Source organism: Aulonocara sp. 'chitande type north' Nkhata Bay, linkage group LG3 (genome assembly GCF_057382095.1).
Source record: "Aulonocara sp. 'chitande type north' Nkhata Bay isolate Kocher_YH1m ecotype deep benthic linkage group LG3, A_spYH_male_GT1.1, whole genome shotgun sequence".
NCBI lineage: Eukaryota > Metazoa > Chordata > Actinopteri > Cichliformes > Cichlidae > Aulonocara > Aulonocara sp. 'chitande type north' Nkhata Bay.
In genome coordinates this window covers 54107255-54127311 of record NC_141346.1, presented here as the reverse complement: position 1 = coordinate 54127311, position 20057 = coordinate 54107255, and the positions used below count along the sequence as shown (strand labels likewise).

Here is a 20057-nt window from a genome sequence, read left to right as displayed (position 1 = left end):
ACAAACAAACAAACAAACAATCATATGACCCCCTATGAGCAAGCACTTTGGCGACAGTGGGAAGGAAAACTCCCTTTTAACAGGAAGAAACTTCGAGCAGAACCAGGCTCAAGGGGTGAGATAAGGAAAACAGGATAAAGACATTCCTATTAGTATGTAGGTTTTTTAAAAAGTTGTATTTCACTGGTGAGAACCAGTTTAAGCATACATTCTTTGTGTTTACTCTCCATTTACTTCATTATATTGCATAAATGTCAGTTACAAGCTTAAATATAAAGTTGAAAAAATGTAATTGCAACCAGGCTGTTGATCAAGTAATTGCAATTAATCGCGAATAATTACAGAAAATTGTGCAATTAATTAGTTATTTTTTTACTCTATTGACAGCACTAAGAATAATGTAATATGGAGTCAAATTGATAGAAAAGCAGTGCATTATAAAAGTGAGATCAGAGGTGAAATGTGACATGGCATTTGGATGCAAACTATAATGTGACATTTAGTATCCCCATATACCAGTTTCAAATGTTGCCAATATGAACAGAAGGCAGTAAAATTTTAAACAGTTAAAGATAAGACAGTTTATGAAAGTTTGACCTTATTTGACCTTGAAGAGGTCAGAGATCCAAATGTGATTGCAAAGGTGGGAAGCGGCCTTTCTCCAAACAGCTTGTGTGGAACATGGCTTTAACTTTCTGCAGTTAAATCACCGTCCTGCAGCATCTACATACCTATGCATGTGACAAATAATAAAGAACCTAGAACCTATTCGTGGAGGAATTTCTTAATTTCTCTTTCAGCTTGTTGAGGTTCTGGTTGCGCTCTGAATACAAGTTCATGCACATTTTTCCTTAATGTGAATTTCTCTATATACAGACACCAACAGATTTTTGGTTTCCAAAGATTTGTCACAGCTAATCACCATCTTATCAAACGCATTGCACACAAATGCCAATTTAAACCCATTCAATGGCAAACTGATAGGAAACTCATCATCATATTTTCATTTTATTGGCGCCTTGATGCAATAAAATCCATTTAATAACAGCAACTGACTGCACTGTCTTCAAAGCAACTAGGAAAATAAATCTCAAGTTCACTGCACACAGTTGGAATACCTTTGGTTATGTCGTGGTCCCACACCAAAGTTTTCCCTAGTATGACTGCACCATAACTGAAATGTTTTAATTTGCATTTTGTTTAAAGAGGCTATATAGGGGTCATTTGACAGCTCAGTGTTGTTATTCGTGGGCTTTAGCCAAAATGATCCCACTTCTCTCCTTCACAAACAAAGTTTGAACAGTATGTGAGTGAAGCTTCTGTGCTTACAGAACCTTCAGCTCAAATAACCACATCTATGATATCGCCTCTCAATGACATCATCAAGGCCCAAGAGTAAGAAGAAAAAGAACAACCCAGAAGTGTCTAGATCAGTCTGAGCTTTTGGCCCACAGGACTTACTTGTACACGCGTATACTTGCACTTTGTCTATGTTTAATACGGGCATCCAACCTTTCAATAAACACCTGCTCAATCAAATAACCACAGCTTTATTAGAATTAATGGGCTAGGCAGAAAAACTGCAGAAAAGTTATTTTTGACTGTACATCCCATTGATATTGGTAGCTTTAATACAACAGGATTAAAGGTTTCCTCTAATTGACATTGGATACACGAGCATGTGAGCCTAACTAGGTGAAAACTAATCCTAAAGTAACCCGACTGTAACTGGAGTCTGCAGTGTAATGTGAACATGTTTTCTGCTGGGCTCCATCATGCTCCAACCCCAGCTTAGAAGCTAGTGTGTCTAAGCTCTAAGCTGCATTAGCAGTGACAGGAGAGAATTTCAGGAATCCTTTCATTAAACCAATTCTGATGCGGGGAGGGGGGGTGTTATCTCCTGCACTCTGGCAACAAGGGAAACTCTCATAAACTTCAGAGCACACATGGTGGGTTTAGTGTTCCTACTACATAACTCACAGTGGCCCGACTTCCTAAATTTAATCACACAGAAATAAACGACAGGCATGTTAAGACAGTAAACAGGTTACGATTAAACAAACCACGCCCTAATCAGTAAAAATAAATACCCTTTCAAAGTCAAAACCCTAAAAGAGTTGAGTGCTCTCCAACGCACTGACACACGAAGCCAGATTTTTACCCAAGCTCTAAACCCTGACCTGCAGGTAGTCATGTGAGCCAGGCAGACTTTGTCCCAAAACACAGCAACAGGTTGTGCCACTGTAGAAATCAAAATACAAGTAGAGGAGAGGTCACCAACAAATGTCAAAATTAATGATGATGACCCTACGGTCATTATTATTAATACTGCTATGTATTCTGAAAATATTAAAAGGTCTTAACAGCTAAGCACTGAAATGTAAAAGCTGTGAAGCATGCGGCCGCACCAGAGTTTTTTTTGTTCTTGTAAAAGTAATGAAACAGAAACAACAAGATTGCCTTCATTGTCTGCCCAACTTAGCCGCCTATTTGAATACACACACAGACACACACACAAATCTGGTTCTTCAAGTCATGATATGATGACTCTATGGACACCATAAGGAAATGCAATATTACGCCACTATATCCCTGACTAACAGCAGAAATTGTGAAAAGTGGGCCAACACTTTCACAAGCAATGGAGCCAGTTTTCAGTTTACCTGCATTTGTTTAAAAGCACATCACGTGTTATGGCATAACCCAATTCCAAATATCTGTGTCAGGTATATGGAGGATTCCAGTTTTCGGGAGTGGTTACAAATATTTATTCCATGCCAATATCACTTTCTACAAAATTGAATGAAAGTTCAAGTTTTATTTATTCTGAAATGATGTGCAGAACTGAAGACTAGCCATAGCAATTTGCAAACTCACTCAGTGACGCTTGATATTTGAGATATGTGACGAAATAAAAAGTGCAAGTGCTGTTTAATGTATAATTAATCTATGCCGAATTCATGCCCGTATCTATAAAACACGAATTATTCAACTGGTCATAGTTAAACATCTGTGTAAATTCGCGATATTACATAGTTTTGATTTTTAAAAGTTTTTCTAATGCAGTTTGGTGTGACATACGTCACCAGGGAGGGCAGCACACTCAGTGTCAGGGTCACGGTGAACATGTCATGTTGTCTAACCGCGATAAATACACAGAACTGAGACCGTGCTCGACAGTGACGTACCACAGTGGTTCTCCCTCCGGTCCTGTGTGTCGTGGGCCGTGTTGGCCATGCTGCCGGTTAAAGCTACAGGTGGGTGACAGGTAGGCGCTGGCCGGAGTGGTCCATGATGATGCTGTGACTAGTGCTGCACCACCATCAACTCCCAGCCTCCTCAGCAAAGCTTCGGCCAAACGAACAGCACTGAAGTCAGCTCATTTGTTGTCGAATAAATTCCCCGGAATTCAGTCGGAATGCGGCCAGTGAACACACAAACGCCGTGTTGAACCGCACTTGCTCGCCAAGTGCACTTGCCGCTGACGCCAACTCACTAATTTCACGAGCGCTTCCTCAAATGGAACCAACACTTTTTAAAATGAGAGAGACATGTTGGTTTAGCCTTCCCGGCATCACAGCAGGACAGGAAGTGCTTCTCCGCTCTTTTGTGAATCATAGAAGCAAGCGCATTTCTCAAGTTTCTCCGGAATCGTTAAGATTTCATACCTGTGTCGATGCTTCTGCCGCCATTTTAAAACAAACTTGTACGGAGAGTGCGGTCTAATCGAGTAAAGAGTGCTCCCTGTCGATGGTTCACCTGTCTGGACCTGAAGGCATTATTAATCGACTTCGCAACCTGCGGGCTTATTATTTATATCACTGACCGTATGTTACTTCTACAATATAGACGGTTGTATGACGTAGAAGAGTAGTCCTCCCAAAATAAACAATTAAATAACATTTTTAAAGTCGGGTTAATGTTACAAACACATTTTATTAAATGTATGTTCATATTAAAACCATATTGAGCCAATATCAACAGAAGTATATTCAATAGCATCGTAAACTGAAATTTCACAAATTGCTATAATAACTGAGCACCTGCTTATCAAATTGTGAAAACTGTCATTAGAAGTGCTATAGGCCTGAAACTTTTAAGAAGATATACTCTGTATAAATAAAGTGGAATTCTACAGAAGCAGCTCTGGGAAAATGTATAATTGTTATGACACAAAATAATGTACAGAGTTATCTCCTATATGTCTACACCATTTTGGGTGGCATTCCTTTATAGGCCATATAAATAAAAAGTTGATGGTAGTATTTTTAATTGTACAAATCCTGTAGTGACAACAAACCTCTGTTTTAAATAAATATTTTAGTAGCAAAATAATATTTTCTTAATAAAATATTTTTTTCTGCTGATAGAAAACCCAGTCTTTGGTTACACCATGACATTTTCATATCCCAACTCTTCTGTAGCATCCGCACAACTTGACAAAAGACCTGTAAAACATGGTTGTGAATTCTGGATTGTATTGTAACATATCATCAACTACTTAAGTGTATATTTTCTTATAAACATTAATTCTCAAGCTATTCCCAATTCCCGTTACATATTTATAGGTCTAAATAAGGGATAGCTAGAATTAATATGAAGTAATATGACACTGTTGAATATCTGGAAGTCCTACTCGTCTTTTTGTTTTATAAGTTTACAACAGATTTTCTAATTACTAATAAAAGTTTTGTGCAAAGCAGCAATTATTCATCCAAACTCAAAAAATATCAAGGTTAAAATATTAAGTGTGTCCGTACTTTTGGATTGCAGTTTTATTAAGTGCAATTTCCAAAATTAATCTAAAGTGTAGGTGGCTGGCCTTTCACTTAGAGATAAGGTGAGTTCAGCCACCCGGGAGGAGCTACTCATCCGCCACATGAAGTGGTTCGGCATCTAATATGCCAGCATGTTTTCTGTACATAGTAAATTGTTAGCAAATGCATAATCATAATAAAGTAATATAGTGAACTTTAATTATTACTGCTACTATTATTAATGAAAGCTTTTATTTTGATTGTAGACATCAATATTATAAAAAGCTACACTTAAATGCTATGCTCAGGAATATCAACCTGTTTTCTGCATTGTTGTGGTGTAACCCCTCCCACCATGTCGCTAGCCTCCACCATTTTAACGAGAAGGCACAGATCAAGTCTGACAGAAGCAACACTCACACATGGGATAATCATTTATCTCGTTTGGTCATCTTATTAACACACATTGGGTTTGTTTGACAACCACAAACATCACATTCATTTTATTCTGTTACATTAGAAATATAAAATCTTAATGTGTATGTGTGGATAATCTCATAATGTTAAATATTTAGTCACAATTCTTCAGTGCAATGGATAAATTATTTAAGGCTGTTGCTGTTATATTAGCCTTTCAAAAACCAGCTAATAATGTGTTGGAAAACCACCTTTGGTACACAAAAGTATACAGGATCTTAAAAACATTGTCCGCAAGAATAAAAGCTGCAGTCTGACATGTGCTATAAATACTTAAGCAGTTGGCAGTGCCTCACCTGCTCTCTAGTGTCACCGTGAGGCTGACGAGCTAAAATGTAACGCTGCTCCTATTTCCTTTCAACACTCTAGATCAGGGGTGGGCAACTCCAGGCCTCGAGTCCAACACAGCTCCTTGATCCAACACAGCTGATTTAAGTGGCTAAATTAGCTCCTCAACATGTCCTGAAGTTCTCCAGAGGCCTGGTAACGAACGAATCGTTTTAATTCAGGTGTGTTGACCCAAGGTGAGATTCAAAACCTGCAGGACACCGGCCCTCGAGGCCTGGAATTGCCCACACCTGCTCTAGATAATGCAAAGACACAGGAACCTACAGACTGCATTTTGGTTTAATCCTTTATTATGTGTTAAGAAAATCCACAATGAAACAAAAATAATTTACTCAGGGTGAACATGAAATAAGAACACAGCTACGCAGGATACATAGGGTTCAGGAACATAGAGAAGAGGGAGGGCAAAGGAGCATCATCTACTTGGGAATGAACAGACGAGGAAAACTTGGGTTTTCTGTGCTGGATATGCTGTTCAGAACACAGCGCAGTTGAAAGTTTGCTTGTAAGAAGTCTCTCCGAACACATAAACCCTCTCTGAATGCGTTTACTCGTCACGTTTTGTTTCAAACACAGCCTATCAAAATGGAAGAGTTAAATACAGAACTCCCAAGTAAGTGTTTTTTGTGATTTCTTGCATACATTCACTGACAGTTTCACACACACACACACACAGTCATAGCATTCTTTCAATCACTTTAACCTCACTCGTAAGTTTATTTTTTTTACCCATAATAATCCAACTAAAAAAGATGGAGTGTGATGTTTGCATGCTGTATTTTTAGAGACATTCCATAAGTTTGTTTTTTCTGTCCCATGTGTTCCTCACTCAAAAGCGATCCACATGCAAAAGTAACTAAAGGACATTTCTCCATATTCTCTTCAATGTTTCCATGCGCCAAGGTATTGCATAGGACTTGGGGCTCGTGGGACTCCCTTCCACATTGCTTATGCAATTTACAATGGCTTAGTTCTTTTTTCCCCCTTCCTAAAACTACAGCTCTAAATTAATGACAGTCACCTCTGCTGTTTGGAAAGAACTCCTGTCAATAATTTGTTCAACATTTGAAGAAAATGTTTTACATTGATGCATCAATGCACTGCCACAGGTCTGAGTGTAGACTATGCAGTATGCTTATATTAAAAAATTCCTGAGTGTCTCAAAGAAAGGTGACAAGACCCTGAAGTTAAGTACCTTCCATTCAGCTACTTGGGGGGCCCTTTTTTAAAATCAAGCGGCATTGGACTAAAACTTTGGACCTTCAAATCTTAATTTTCTACAGAGCCATGTCAAAGCCATGCCCAAAATAAAAACACCTTTACCTGCGACAGTGCATTACTGTGTACACTGCTGACATGTACCCATGACAGAGGGATGATTTTGGTAATCTGTGCTTCAGTTTGGGGTATGATATGACAACAACAACAAAAAAAATAATTAAATATGAAAATAAAAAGAATATATACACACTGCTACTATCCTCAAACGAGAAGACAATAAAAGATCAGACAGAAAAACACCTTTTAGGAAACATGCTTATCTGCAAATATTTTGGGGTTTCAAAAGCAAAGGTCACACAGGGAGGCACATGTGCCACGACAAATTGGTAGCCAATTGGATCAGGGTTTTAGTTCAAGCTAGGCCAAATTAATGAAGGTGAAGCTCACCATACACATATTTAAAAAAAAAAAAAAAAAAAAAAAAAAAAAAAATCACCACTCATTCTGAACCAGTAGTTTCACAAGTTCTATGTCAACACACACACACACACACACACACACACTGACATTACTTAATATTTCATTTCAACATGATATAGTGAACACCAAAAGATAAAAATAAAATAAAAACAAAACCCATATGGAGAACAAAAAGCATTTGTACCTTAGTGTAGTTACGCCTTTTTTTAGATTGAACATTTGCCCCACCACTTACACTGCTATCAATCTGTTTAGCTGCAGCAGGGAGAACCAGTTTTGGCCTTTCCGAGGATGGATAGAAAATGAAGACATGCTACCTGCAAGTATTTCTCCTTCTGCTGTTACAGGAGAGTAAGACATCAGATAGGTTTCATTAAAATAAAAATCCAGCCAAATTAACTAGGAAGGGCAAGTTTTCTATTAATTTTCTTATAGGTTATCTGAGGGACAACAAATAAAATTTTTGTCATCTTTAAATCAAGAGTCATATAATAAAACTGCAACTTCAAAATATTTTGAACGTATTTATAGCACCAATAGTGTGTACCATTAAAATTACAAAAGAAACAGAGACCCCCCCCCCAAAAAAAAAAAAAAAACCCCACACACGCTCTCTCACACAACCTCCCACCCCAAATAAACAAATAAACAAACACAAAAAAAAAAAACCAACAACAACAACAACATATCTCATTCAATTGCAATGCAGGTCTCTGGAGAGAAAAACAAAACATTAAAAGAAAACAAAGACTGTAGTCATGTCTTATCATGATGGGTTATTACCCCAAATCAAACGTTGCCCCCCAGTGTCTTTTACAGCATTGCATTTTCAAGTAGATTATTAGTATTTTTTGCCAAACAAAAAACTCATTTGATTTCCTTATTTTTATTCATTTGTTTAATATTTTTGCGACTCACAAACCACACTATATCTACTGCTGGATTCTAAAAAGACTATCACCATTCCAAAAAAAAAAAAAAAAAAAAAAAAAAAAAAAATCTCTCACATGGGGAACAGAGATTCAGAATGAAGCTGCACACATTCTCTACTTCACATTCAGAAAGTCATCCAAACAAACTAAACTTTTAAACTGAACTCTTAAAAGTCTTATGGTGTCATTCAAAGAAAAAAAAAAAAAATGTTGTATCGTCTTTCTGAACACAATCTTGTAAGTAGAGGATGCGATAGCAGTCGTTTTCACACAACTACAAAGGAGGAGTGAGGCTGGACAAACATACCGAACAACCATTCAAAGACCACCAACTACCAGAGACCTAATTCAAAAAGCAAAAATGGTGGTAACAAAATGGACAACAATAGAACAAAAGATTGTCCCTCCTGATAACTGTGAGACTTGAAAAGGGACCAGTGTACAAAAGAATCAACCCAAACAAATTCAAAAAAAAAAAAAAAATGCCTAAATGCTTAAAAATGCACATCCGCACATGGCATCACTCAAACACAGAACATATTTTTTTTAATTTTCCTATTTTTGTTGATCCGATTGTTGATTACACAAGGTTTTTTTTCTCCTTTTTTTTTTCTCCTTTTTTAAAGTTAGAAAATGAAAACCAACAGGGTTTATGCATTGTGGGATTTGGAGGGGCGTCTCAGAAAAAAAATGAGCCTAAATTAGGTTTTCCAGCTCTGAGATGACCCTGAATCATTGCTGGTAGAGAGGTCCAGTCACAAAAGGAGAGGAAGAAAGGTTTCCTCTCTGCAACAGGTAGAATATTCAAATGTTGCTGCTCCCTGGAGAAGGACAGAAAGAAAAATGGTCAGATTCTTAACTAGAACTAGACTAGACTAATGCTACAAGCAGAATGTCTCTAGATACCAGAGTAGCAAAATTGTAAAAGAAACAACTACAGTTTCGGTAAAGCAGACAATTATATGCTGAGAGAAAAACTTAATTCCAATAATCTCCCAAAAATAAAATCCCCTGTACAAGATCTTCAAAAAACTTGTCTCAAAGTCAAGTTCATTGAGATTCAAACTTGTCCACGTGGCCTCATTCTCAATTATACACAAACTTAGCAGCCCACGCAACCCACCCAACCAACGGGGTGATGACTATACCCCATCAGACTTTTACAGCTGAGAGGTAAAAAGTTGTTTCATGTGTTCTACACAATAATGGCATGAATAAGATAAGGATCTAATGTTTTCCAAGTTTTACCTGTGCACTGAGATCCAGGGAAGAGGGGGGAACAAGTTGTGTTCTGCCACCAGCACTCATCTTGCTGGTTCCCAGTTCCTTCCTGTTCACCTGTATTTAACAGAGAGAACTAAATAAAACAAATACACAGTTAGTTGTTTGTTTGTTTTTAAATCCGTATTCATCCAACAGATTGATTTCACAGCAAATGACAAAACACCGTGTAGAAATTGACAATCAGAAATCATTTGAATAAAGACTTACCTCTGCCACATCTCCAATAAAGTCGTAAGCAATCCCATACTTGGGAATGTGACCAGTTGGTGAACACGAGCAGAACCGCTTTTCTCCTGAAGATTCGTCTTTTTGAATCTTGGTGACTGAAGTGTCTGTCTGTCCACCTGCACTGGTAACAGCTGCTGCTGTTTTGCAGTCTAAGCAAATCTCTTGCTCAGCGATTGGCAGGAGGGTACTGGAGCCCTCCTGTGAATCCAGAGAGGTCTGAGCACTCTTCTCCATGCCAGACTTCTTTAATCTGGGTAAGAATTTACCAGATTCCAGTTCTGACTTTCCATAATAAGGGCCCTCGCACTCTGCGTCCTCCTCCAAAGGTTTCAGGTCTGCCTGAGGATCATCGAAGACGTCAACTGGTGCTAGGATGGGAAAACTTGTCTCCTCTTTGTCAGACTCAGCCTCAGAATCACTCGCTCCACCAGGGGACAACTCAGAGGCAGATATTGGTCGGAAATGGGTCCTGGGGGAAATACGAATGGCCCTGTACTGTGTCCGATTGATGCCATATATTCGAGGGTGAAAAGCTTCATTCTCAGAGTCTGAGCAAAGAATAGATTTTGGCTTGAACCCTGGACTGAATGACGCCATATCCTCAGGCTCAAAGGAACACTCAACATGAAGGACTTGAGAGAAGGGACTGTTCAAGTTGAAGGATGCAAATGGGTATTCTAAACCTTGATCCTCACTATGCAGGCCTCCATAAGATCCAAGCAAATCTTCATGGAAGATGAAAGAAAATCCCTTATTCAATCCATCGCCACCTCCTCTAATGGCCTGGTCACTCTGCCCAAAGGACACCAGTGGCCTCCACAGGGGCCTGTGCCCAGGTGCAAAGCAGCTGCTTGTGTTCATGAACACATCAGTGCCAGTGATGGTGAGCATATCTGAGCCTGAAGCAGATGCAGCTACAGCAGCGCACTGCAGCAAGTTATCTTGGGCATTACTTGGTGGCACAACAGCCCAATTCTTATCACCGCTTAGTGTCTTCAACTCTCCATATACCCCTCCTAGGATGAACGACGTGCTTTCCTTGTCAGAGTTCAAGTCCCAGGGCTTGGACGGAGTCATGTAATCCCCAGCACCATCTAACTTGGAGAGTTTGTTTTTGGCCAAGTCCTGCTCTTCTTTCTTGCCTTCCCACAGGTGGTATTCTGACCGCTGCACTGCTTTTTTCTGAGGTCCCTGAATTGGAGCTCCTTTCGCATGCACCTCCAGACAGCTGCAGCAGTAACCACCTGACTCCTCTGAGAAGAGGCCCTCACTGGATTTTTCTGCTCTTTGACGTGACGTTACAGATTTGCTGTTTCCAATTGCAGTCCAAATGTCTTTTATTATCCCTGAGGTGTAGTTATCACTCTGTTGGTTTGTGTTGTCCGAAAACATGCCGGTGCTATACTGTTTACTCTCGTCCTCTTCCAAAGCTATACCACAAATGGACTCCAATTTAGATTTTTTGGTGAAGGTCTGATTGGATGCTGTGCTAACACTGACCTCCTCACACTTACGGCCAGAGTCTTCTTGCAAAAAATCCAAGATTTCATCCTCGAGATATGTACTAGTCAGAGGAGGTATTATACAGTTAATCTCTTCACTGCCAATTTGAGCAACATCTTCTGCTGGAACGTTTCCTTGCTCATTATCAGAACGAGTCTCCTCCGAATGAGACCACGGACTGCACGTTCGCGTTGATAGGTTGGAACAGTGTTCAGTTTCGTCAAAGGCACTATTTTTGGTCCATATTAGCAAACGAGACTGTTTATTTGAATGTAGGTCGAGACAGCTACTAGAATCGGTGTTGTTTTCGTGACCAACGGTGAGTGAGTCGCATGGAAAAGGAAAAGTAGGACTGTCGTACTGCAGCTCGAAAAGAGAGAAGCAGGATTGTTCACTGGTGGCTTCAGGAACGGGGCACTCCTCCAGATGTCCTGACAGTTTGCTCAGTGTGAATGAAACACTATCGAGGAGAGGAGAGAGACGGATGGGAGAGTCTCCTATGAAGCTTTCTCCATCTATATCCTCTGAAGTAGATGGTGAATAACATCCCCAAACTTGCGCCATGTTTTCAAGATCCTCCATTAAATATCCAACAGATCCTGAAGCTTCCTGCATTGCACTTTTCCCTTGCTGCTCAAGGCCATCTAACACTAAACAACATTCTGCCTCAACGTCTCTTTGCTCTTTGCTTTTCTGTCGAATCATGCTTAAGATCCGACTCTCTTGTATTGAATCTGAGGCACTAGTATCCAATATGGATTGATAAATATCTACTTCATAGAAGTGAGTGAATTCAGACAGATGCTTGTCATCTAAATCTCTACTATCCTCTGGCTGAGGGCAGCTTGAGGTCCCAGTGAGTTCAGCAGCTTCATCGTCTGCTTCGCCAGGCCCTTCTACAAAGTGCCCATCCACAAATGAGCCTGCTGCTAGGTATGCTCTCTGGTACTCATTGGCGATGTAGATTCCCTGGATTCTCTCCGGCAGCCTCTCCATGTTGGTTGACAAGGAAAAGCCACCGGGAGAATCTACCTTGCTTCGATATTTTGTTTCCAGCTTGCTTTCTCTGCTGCTGAAAGGTATGAAATACTCTGTTATGGGCTCAGTGTACCAAAGTGGCTCCTCCATGTATTCTTTTCTGTTCCTGGCCTCAATTCCGGACTCTTTTGCTTCCACCCAGCCTGGATCTTTACGAATCTCTTTCAGCGGTCTCTTCCCCTTTTTGTAAGGCTGTGGTTGCTTGGCAGTGCCACCGGTGGTGCCACTACTGCTCCCTCCAGTGTTTCTTCGCTCTTCTTTATCAAGAACCTTCACCTGCAGCTTCACTTGCCCACTGTTGCGTGTTCTCCTGTTCTTTGCAGCCTCCCTGGACTTGTGCCTTATTCTAACTGCCTTGCTTCTTGATGACTTTGAGTCACCCTGGTTCCCACTTGAGCTTGAGCCTGCCTCACTAGAGCCAGAAGACCAAGATCTTGGTCGGTATTTGCCCTCAGATCTGTGTCTCATCTGTCTCTTAGAGTGGACAGTAGGTTTCTCCTCTGCTGTTGCACCACTGTGATATCTGTTTTCTTTCTCCTTCTTGCCTCGTCGTTGCTGGCCTCTCTCGCTGGTTACAGTAGTGATGGTACCACACGCCTCTAGGTTTCGCTCCTTTGCAGCCTCGCCTTCACTGTTGCAATCTTTGGGGGAAGAGGTGTCTGTGCTAGTTTGTGGGGCTGCAGAGGATGAGGAGCTTGAATACGTACAGGCCTTAGCCTTGTTCCACACTGTCATAATCTCCTGGAGACAAACAGATTTCTCTGACAAAGGAGGAAAGGCTTCATAATACCTGCAGATATAAGAGATGAGGAAATGGGAGTTACATGCAATTTAATTCAAATACAACTGCAAAAGGTCACCTTTATTTTTTAGTAAAACACACACTTTGGATGAAAACGCCCACATTATATAGCTTACATTTCCACCTGGTCCTTTGAAGAGGGGGACTCAACACGTTCTGGAGACTGAGAGCCATCAGATTTCCTTCTAATCTGTTTTTCCTCTGCACAAAACATTAAACACCAAAACATCACATTAGAACAATCACTTAATGTTTTTAAATGAAATGATTATAGATTTGATAACACAGGATATCAAACCTTTCTGTTTGTTTTGGATCTCCTTCAGTTTAGAGCAAAGCTCTTCAACAAGGCTTTCAATTCCAGAGTTCTGCACAGATGAAAAAGACAAAAAGATTAGAGATGCATATTTTTATACTGTACTTAATAATTCCCACAACGACCCAATTTTGGACAGCAAATCTCAACAATGAAATTTATCAAGATATTGCAGTTTTCTTGCTTGTTTAGTAACAATATAAACTGTTTTATAAAAAAAATATTTGTCATACATGGTTCAAAACAAGATTTTAATATTAAATAAAGTAACCAGAATTAATGCAAAAATTATAGCTTTTTAATTATTTCATTCAGATGGAAGAAAAAAATGCCATCCAACCCTGCCGGTCCTTCTTTTAAAATAGTAATTGCTCCCGTTTGTTAAACTATGAATCAACTGTGATTAACCACAATATTTTAGAAAGCCAAGTTCCGTAGCCAAATGAATCCTAATTAGTGCTGTTCCTGTTAAATTGAGAAATCACTTAAATAGAACCCATCTGACAAGGCAAAGTAGACCAAAACATCTCAACACACTCTACATCATGTCACAAGGCTTTGGGACTCCAGCAAACCACGGTGAGAGACATTATCCACAAACAGAGTAAACACAGCTGTCTGGATGCATGCTGTCCAGGATACTACAGCTATGAATGGGGGATATATATATATATATATATATATATATATATATAAAAAAATTTCTCCTGCTGAAGACTGAAGATGGACACACAAAGTCATTTCACTGCGTGATATAAAAACATGTTGTACAACCAGGCTACGAAAGAGGATGCTAGCAGCTGGAAATGCATGACCCAAATATAAACAAATGATTTGACCAAGTGTGGTTGAAGCACCCGCTAGTTCAAATTTGTAGGACAGGAAGAGCAAATGCTGAATGGAAATTACTAATGCAGCTGCATGGTAGCAACATAGGGGTGGTTGAAACGTCTGACAAGGTTGATTTCCTTTCGTTATTGCTAAACAAAAATGTTAAGCAGTTATTTTAATACTTCTACTTAAAACTTACAGAAAAAAATAAAAATACTGGCAACTGCCAGTGCTACCCCTCAGCCTGCTAGCACACACATCTAGGTTTGCTGTTATTGAGTTCACAAGATTTTCAGAAAACATGACCTTGACCTCAAAGTCAGAGGTCACTGAGATTCAAAATCCCAGATTTTTAGTAGATTGAAAATCCAACATCCCCAACATTCTCAAGTTATCGCATTCACAAAGTTTTTAGAAAACTTGACTTATTACCTTAACCTTGAGGTCAATGTCACTGGGATTTGAATTGATCCTAAAAAAAAAATTTGACACCTACGGTATCAATTTCAAAATCCTATGTGTCTCATTCAAGTTATCACATTCATTTGGTTTTCAGAAAACTTGACCGAGGTTGAGGTCACTGAAAATCTCAGATTTTTTTGGGTGTCCACACCAATCTCCCATCTACCCACCAGGTTGGGTGACAAGGATATCCCATTAGCCTTTAAGGCCAAGAGGTAAAAATGAGAAAATGATAATAAGTTACTAGAAAAAAAAAAGGATGGGAAATGCTCTTCATTTACTTATAAATCCTTCTGCCTGCAAGCATCAATAAAATGTTGATCAGTAATTTTTCCCACGCATTTCAAAATATTTTTGGAATATTTGACACATTTTCTTGGAATATTATGATGTAATTTTGAGGCTCTAGAGTCCTCTCTTACATGGAACAAGGCATAACCTTCCCAAAAGTGGCTAGCCTAGAAAAATTACACTAAGACCCACTGCAGGCCTTACTTGCCTGAGTCATGGTCGGCATTCACGACAATAAAAAATAGACAGTGGGAAAAAAAAATGGCACCCATTGAAAAGTTCCTTGGTGAAAACCATTGCCATCTAATTTGCCTGAATTAAAGCAAAGAGTGGGCCAAAAGCTGTCCACAGCAATGACTGCAGTTCTTGCTGTCAAGGGTACCAGAGGCAACATTTTTAATGCAACATGCAAGTGTGACAAAAAATGGGAGAAAACAAACAAACAAAAAAAGCACAATCCTGCCTTAGATAAGACTGCAGTGTTCCTAACACTACTACTCTTACCCAAATGAAAGAATGAAAAACACAAGATGGACATAACTTGAGCCAACTGAATTACAAAAGCTCAGGCATGCTCAGAAACAATTGTTCTATATTTAGCTTTGGTACAGAAATGCTTTCAAAATGATAGAAAAAAAACCCCCAAAAAACCCCTCCACTAACGATAAATAATTGACTTACGCATTTTTAACAATGTGCAGTTGCTACATATACTGTTACAATACACTGCTTCCTTCAACAGTTGAACAGAATGTGAAAAACAGTAACTGTAACAAAAACAACAACTTGTTTAAAATGCCAGCTTAAACCAAGGAGTCAGAGCAATGAGTGTGAAACAAATAAAAACAACCATTTCTCAACAGTTTCACATATTTGTTGTTCATTCTCCCAGACAACAAAATTTCTTCCCATACCACTTCATTAAAAGGAAACCAAAGTTTTCTCCTCCCTGTGTTTCCTCTTGCATCATTGTGCTAATGCTGGTCAGCTGACAACCCACAGACTCTGCTGCAATTCCGTGCACTGTGTACTAGTTAAAAAATAGAGTGCAGAGTCCAGTCCCCAGGGAGGAGCTCCACACTCCTCCCTCTTGCCTTGCAGATCCTTCCCCCTTTCTCCTTCCAGCTATTTACACTGTGTCATTCTCAGCTGAAGCACACACCCCTTACTACAGCTGACCATACATTAAAATGCCAGCAATTTTTTTTCTGCTGTTTTTCCCCTTCATAAAAATAGAAATGCAATCTAATTTATACTTGTGTAATACCTTAACCCCTTACACAAATTATGTTGATTTTGAAGGTCATTTAGAAGTCAGAATAGCACTATTTTATGTTCAATAGAAACTTAACTCCTGACAGTAATATACCCCTTCTAGTGCAGACTAATAGAAGGTGTGACCATCCAGCAAAAAAGGTGACTATGCATTTTCAATACAGATCTCCATTTTACACTGCTTTGGCTTCACATACTGACATAGCTTTATTCACAGTCTATCCACTGCGATTCAATCAATCAGGAGCTGCATGACTGCACCTTAACAAATGACAAGAATACTACAGTAACAGATTCCTTACATAATTAGCACCACCATGTCTCTTGTATTCAGACTGCTTTTCATTCACAAGTTTCCCAAAAAAAATGGAGTCAGTGACAGTCACCGACAGGTTTATCAGGTTCCAAAGCAACAGTGATTTGAGTTCATCACTTTAAACCACAGAAAATAAAATCATTAAAAATAAAGCCTAAGTTGTGTCATAATGAACAGCTGAACAACCGCAGAATTACAAGAGCCAAGTAGAAGAAAGCTTACTTCATCAGATGCAGAGCGGAGACATTGCACAGCGGCTTGCTTCTTCATTTCCTCAAGACTCAGATCGGTCCCTCCCTTCTTCTTGCTCTTGCCCCATTTCTTCCCCGTTCCCTTCTCCCATCCCAAGAAGATGTCATTTTCCTTTCGCACACAAACCAAGAAAAGTCAATCACAAAGCATTTTAAAATGTAAAGGCAAAGAGCAAAACTCAAAAGATTCCTCATTGAAACAGTGGTACAATTGCCAGTTGAAAGAAAATCCACACTGTGAACCTCTCCTGGCAAACTGACTTATTCCCCTGATGAGACATTTTTATTCCTACACCAGCAATGAAAATAATTGCTTTAGGGTAAAAGAAAATTTATTTAGATTTCTGAATTCTCACCTGGTCTTGTAGGTCATAATCATAACTGTCATGCAGGAGAAGACTGAGAACATAGCGGGTGTAAATCATGGCATCAATCCCGCACTTCTCAAGCTCCTGGCCTAGCCAGCTTTGCACTGGACCCAGCGAATGAAGCAGAGACATCTTTGAGGCAGGCAGGGGGCCCACAAGAGGGTAGGGGCAAGAGAGGTTCTCAGGAGGAGCAGGACCGTCTGAATCGGTGCTCACTGGACGCATGGGACCTCAGGTATTGGCCATTCTTGGGTAGAGCAACATTATGACAGGTATTTATTGTTGGGTGGTTGGTGGAGAAAGGTGCAGAGGCGATTAACCTATCTGAAAGAGGAGGCTGTCACTCCAGCAGTACAAACTACATGGGGAGACATGTAGAATGTTTTTTTGTTTTTGTTTTTTTTTTTTATTGCTTTGAGCAAAAAGGGGGGATGTTACTCATCAGGCATGGCTTAATGCTGCTGATAGATTTCAGCTTCTGAGCAAAACACAAGACGTGTTTGCATTTTAGTCAGAGGGGTCCATTTTGTGGCTACGTCTTACTTCACCGGCACAACCTGAAACAGAGTAAACAAGTTTCTCACATATATTTTCAATGTAGAATGCAAGAGAGCATAGCAGCGTGAATCAGGACCTTTTTTTTTAAAAAAAATAAAAAAAAATACATGAAGACACAAGTTTGCTCCTTTCAGCTGAATATAAGATGCATTTTATGGAGGAAACAAAGGAGCATTTAATGTTATAATAGGTTCAATTGTAGCATGTGTGTCAGATAATCAAATCTTTAATTTTTTTTTTGTTTCTATAAAATCTTAACAAGTATGCCCAATCTCTTTCAGCAGAATAAAAAGGTTTGTTTTAAGCAATGTTGCATTTCCTCAAAATATAGCCGACTGTGACCCTTCACATAATTCTCAAATGCTCATGCTATTCAGGTCTGCATGCCATTTAAGTGACAGACAAAGTGAAACATGTTTGTAGTGCAGGGCATGAAGAAATCCTTCCTGTTTGACTACTTTTGTGTATCACGATCACAAAACATCCGCATTGTTTCATGACTAATATCGCCAATAAGTTCTGTATTAGCGACAAATCCAACAGCTGAGTGTAACTGCGGGCAGTGAGCAGGGGAAGGCTCGTATAGCAGCGGTGGATTAGGACACCGACGTGAAGAGCAAATGGAGGCTGCGGCGATTTGATTGGCTCCAGTGCTCGTCATTCAGCGGTGGTATATTATAAGTTACGACATAAAAAGGTCGAGATATGAAGCATTAGAGCTTGTCATCACGTGATTCCAGCGGCCGACACCTTTATGTATAAGAATGTTTATAGAAGTGCAGATGGACAGCAGCTGAAAGGTTAGCTAGCTCGAAAACTACTAAATATGGCTGACCAGTATCTCCAACCCAGCTGTTTCTTAAATGCACACCATCTCCGGCCGGCAGTTAGCTTTTCACTGCACGACACCAGACCAACTTTATCCAACAGTACTCAAATTATCCCACATGAGAAACAAATGCGTGCCGCTTTAGCGGGTTTATTGTGACTTAGCGCAAATATTAACTGACTTAACGTCACGCCGTTGAGCTACCGAGTGCGGCAAAGCAACTACAGGGAAATCTAGAAGAATATTTAGTATTAGTCAGAAATGTCATCACCATGCCAATATACCATTTAGTCTGGCATTAGCCAACAGCTGTGGCGTCAGCTAACGTTGCGCAGACTTATGCTATAAGAGTCATTTTGCAGTCAAACAGCAAGGTTAGCTTGACCACCGACCTTTAGCTAATAAGCCGTTAGCCAAGTTAGCTGCCGACGGCTTCTCATTTTTGGTCATAAGACGGATTTTAATATTAATGCGACTACTACCTAGCATACATAATTATAACGAAGTGTTTGTTTGATTTGGTTCGTTTCTTCTTTTTTTTAAATCTGAAGACTAACGCTACTGAAGTGGTGAGCAGGTAAACGGAGCTTGTTTCTATACGGTGACAGAGACCTGACAGTTCTCTATTAAATATATCAACACGCTAACATTTGAGCAACTTTCTGTAACACGGCACATGAAAATAGCAAGCACAGAGTCAAAACAAAACGGAGATGCGTTTTTATTAAAACCGAAACAACCATTACATAAGGTTAGCTACGCTTGTTGTTGTGACCGAGGGGGAGGAGGAGCGCCTGCCCGGTAGCCTACAGAGGACTTTCAGACGTTTCCCTTCAAAATTGTGCGTCATATCGTCGTATATAGGCAAAGCAGTAAGCTGCTTAAGCATGAAATACAGAGTAGGAACTAGGATATTTCAATGCGAAAAGAAAACTTCCATGTGAGTCGCTGGTTTACGTACCTGCCGTTGGCTGAAGTTAAGAGAAGCAGCGAGAGGGGAGCGGCTATTTCTCTCCCGCTGCTGTTCCGAGCTCGAGCTCTGGAATCTGTTCCAGTCGCATAGCTATCATGGACGCCGACAGAAATGGCGCTGTTTTCACGTCTGGTGCGTCTTCAACAGCGTCAAGGAAACTGGCGTCATTCGGGCTCAAACATCAGAGAAGGTCATACTGTGTCGAGACAGAATGCGCAGAGCCAAAATGTCCGCTGAGTAATGGCAGTTTCATTTAGAAACGGATCCCAAATGCACCGCCCTTTGCGTTCGTATCCAAGCAACAACGCAAACCGCTGCTGATCCTGCTCGTATGGTTTGAACCCTCCGCTGGGGTATTGCATCAGAAGGCCATCTAGTACTGTCAAAGGCGGGTCTGACGGGGTGTCCCCCACGCCCCCTGAAGGGTAGTTTCAGTTCCGGCGTCCCCCCACTAAAAATTGCTGTTTTAACAAAGGAAATGCCAACATTCACTGCGTGGGAATACAAACTTGAGTTG

The 20057-nt window shown here is 40.0% G+C and overlaps 2 protein-coding genes across 3 annotated transcripts in view; both read right to left on the bottom strand.

Annotated features, from left to right (window-relative positions):
* tbc1d14 (TBC1 domain family, member 14) overlaps positions 1–3745 on the bottom strand; it is a 44606-nt gene extending 40861 nt beyond the window's left edge. Inside the window, exon 1 of one of the 2 annotated variants that reach the window (XM_086285279.1) lies at positions 3669–3745. Coding sequence is in view for 1 of the 2 variants with exons in the window: in XM_086285278.1 (XP_086141404.1) it covers positions 3189–3237 (49 nt within the window). In the remaining variant the exon portion in view is untranslated. Of the gene's footprint in view, positions 1–3188 lie in introns of both variants that reach the window. The other variant, XM_086285278.1, reaches the window with a different exon arrangement.
* A 2109-nt stretch (positions 3746–5854) lies between these two features.
* On the bottom strand, positions 5855–19880 carry kiaa0232 (KIAA0232 ortholog). The gene is made up of 8 exons (XM_086285276.1): positions 19529–19880; positions 17169–17737; positions 16784–16924; positions 13369–13438; positions 13187–13271; positions 9707–13058; positions 9464–9572; positions 5855–9036 (listed from the first exon to the last, which is right to left on the bottom strand). The coding sequence occupies exons 2-8, from the start codon at positions 17403–17405 to the stop codon at positions 9020–9022; spliced, it is 4011 nt and encodes a 1336-aa protein (XP_086141402.1). The 5' UTR covers positions 17406–17737; positions 19529–19880; the 3' UTR covers positions 5855–9019.
* Between the last annotated feature and the right edge of the window lie 177 nt (positions 19881–20057).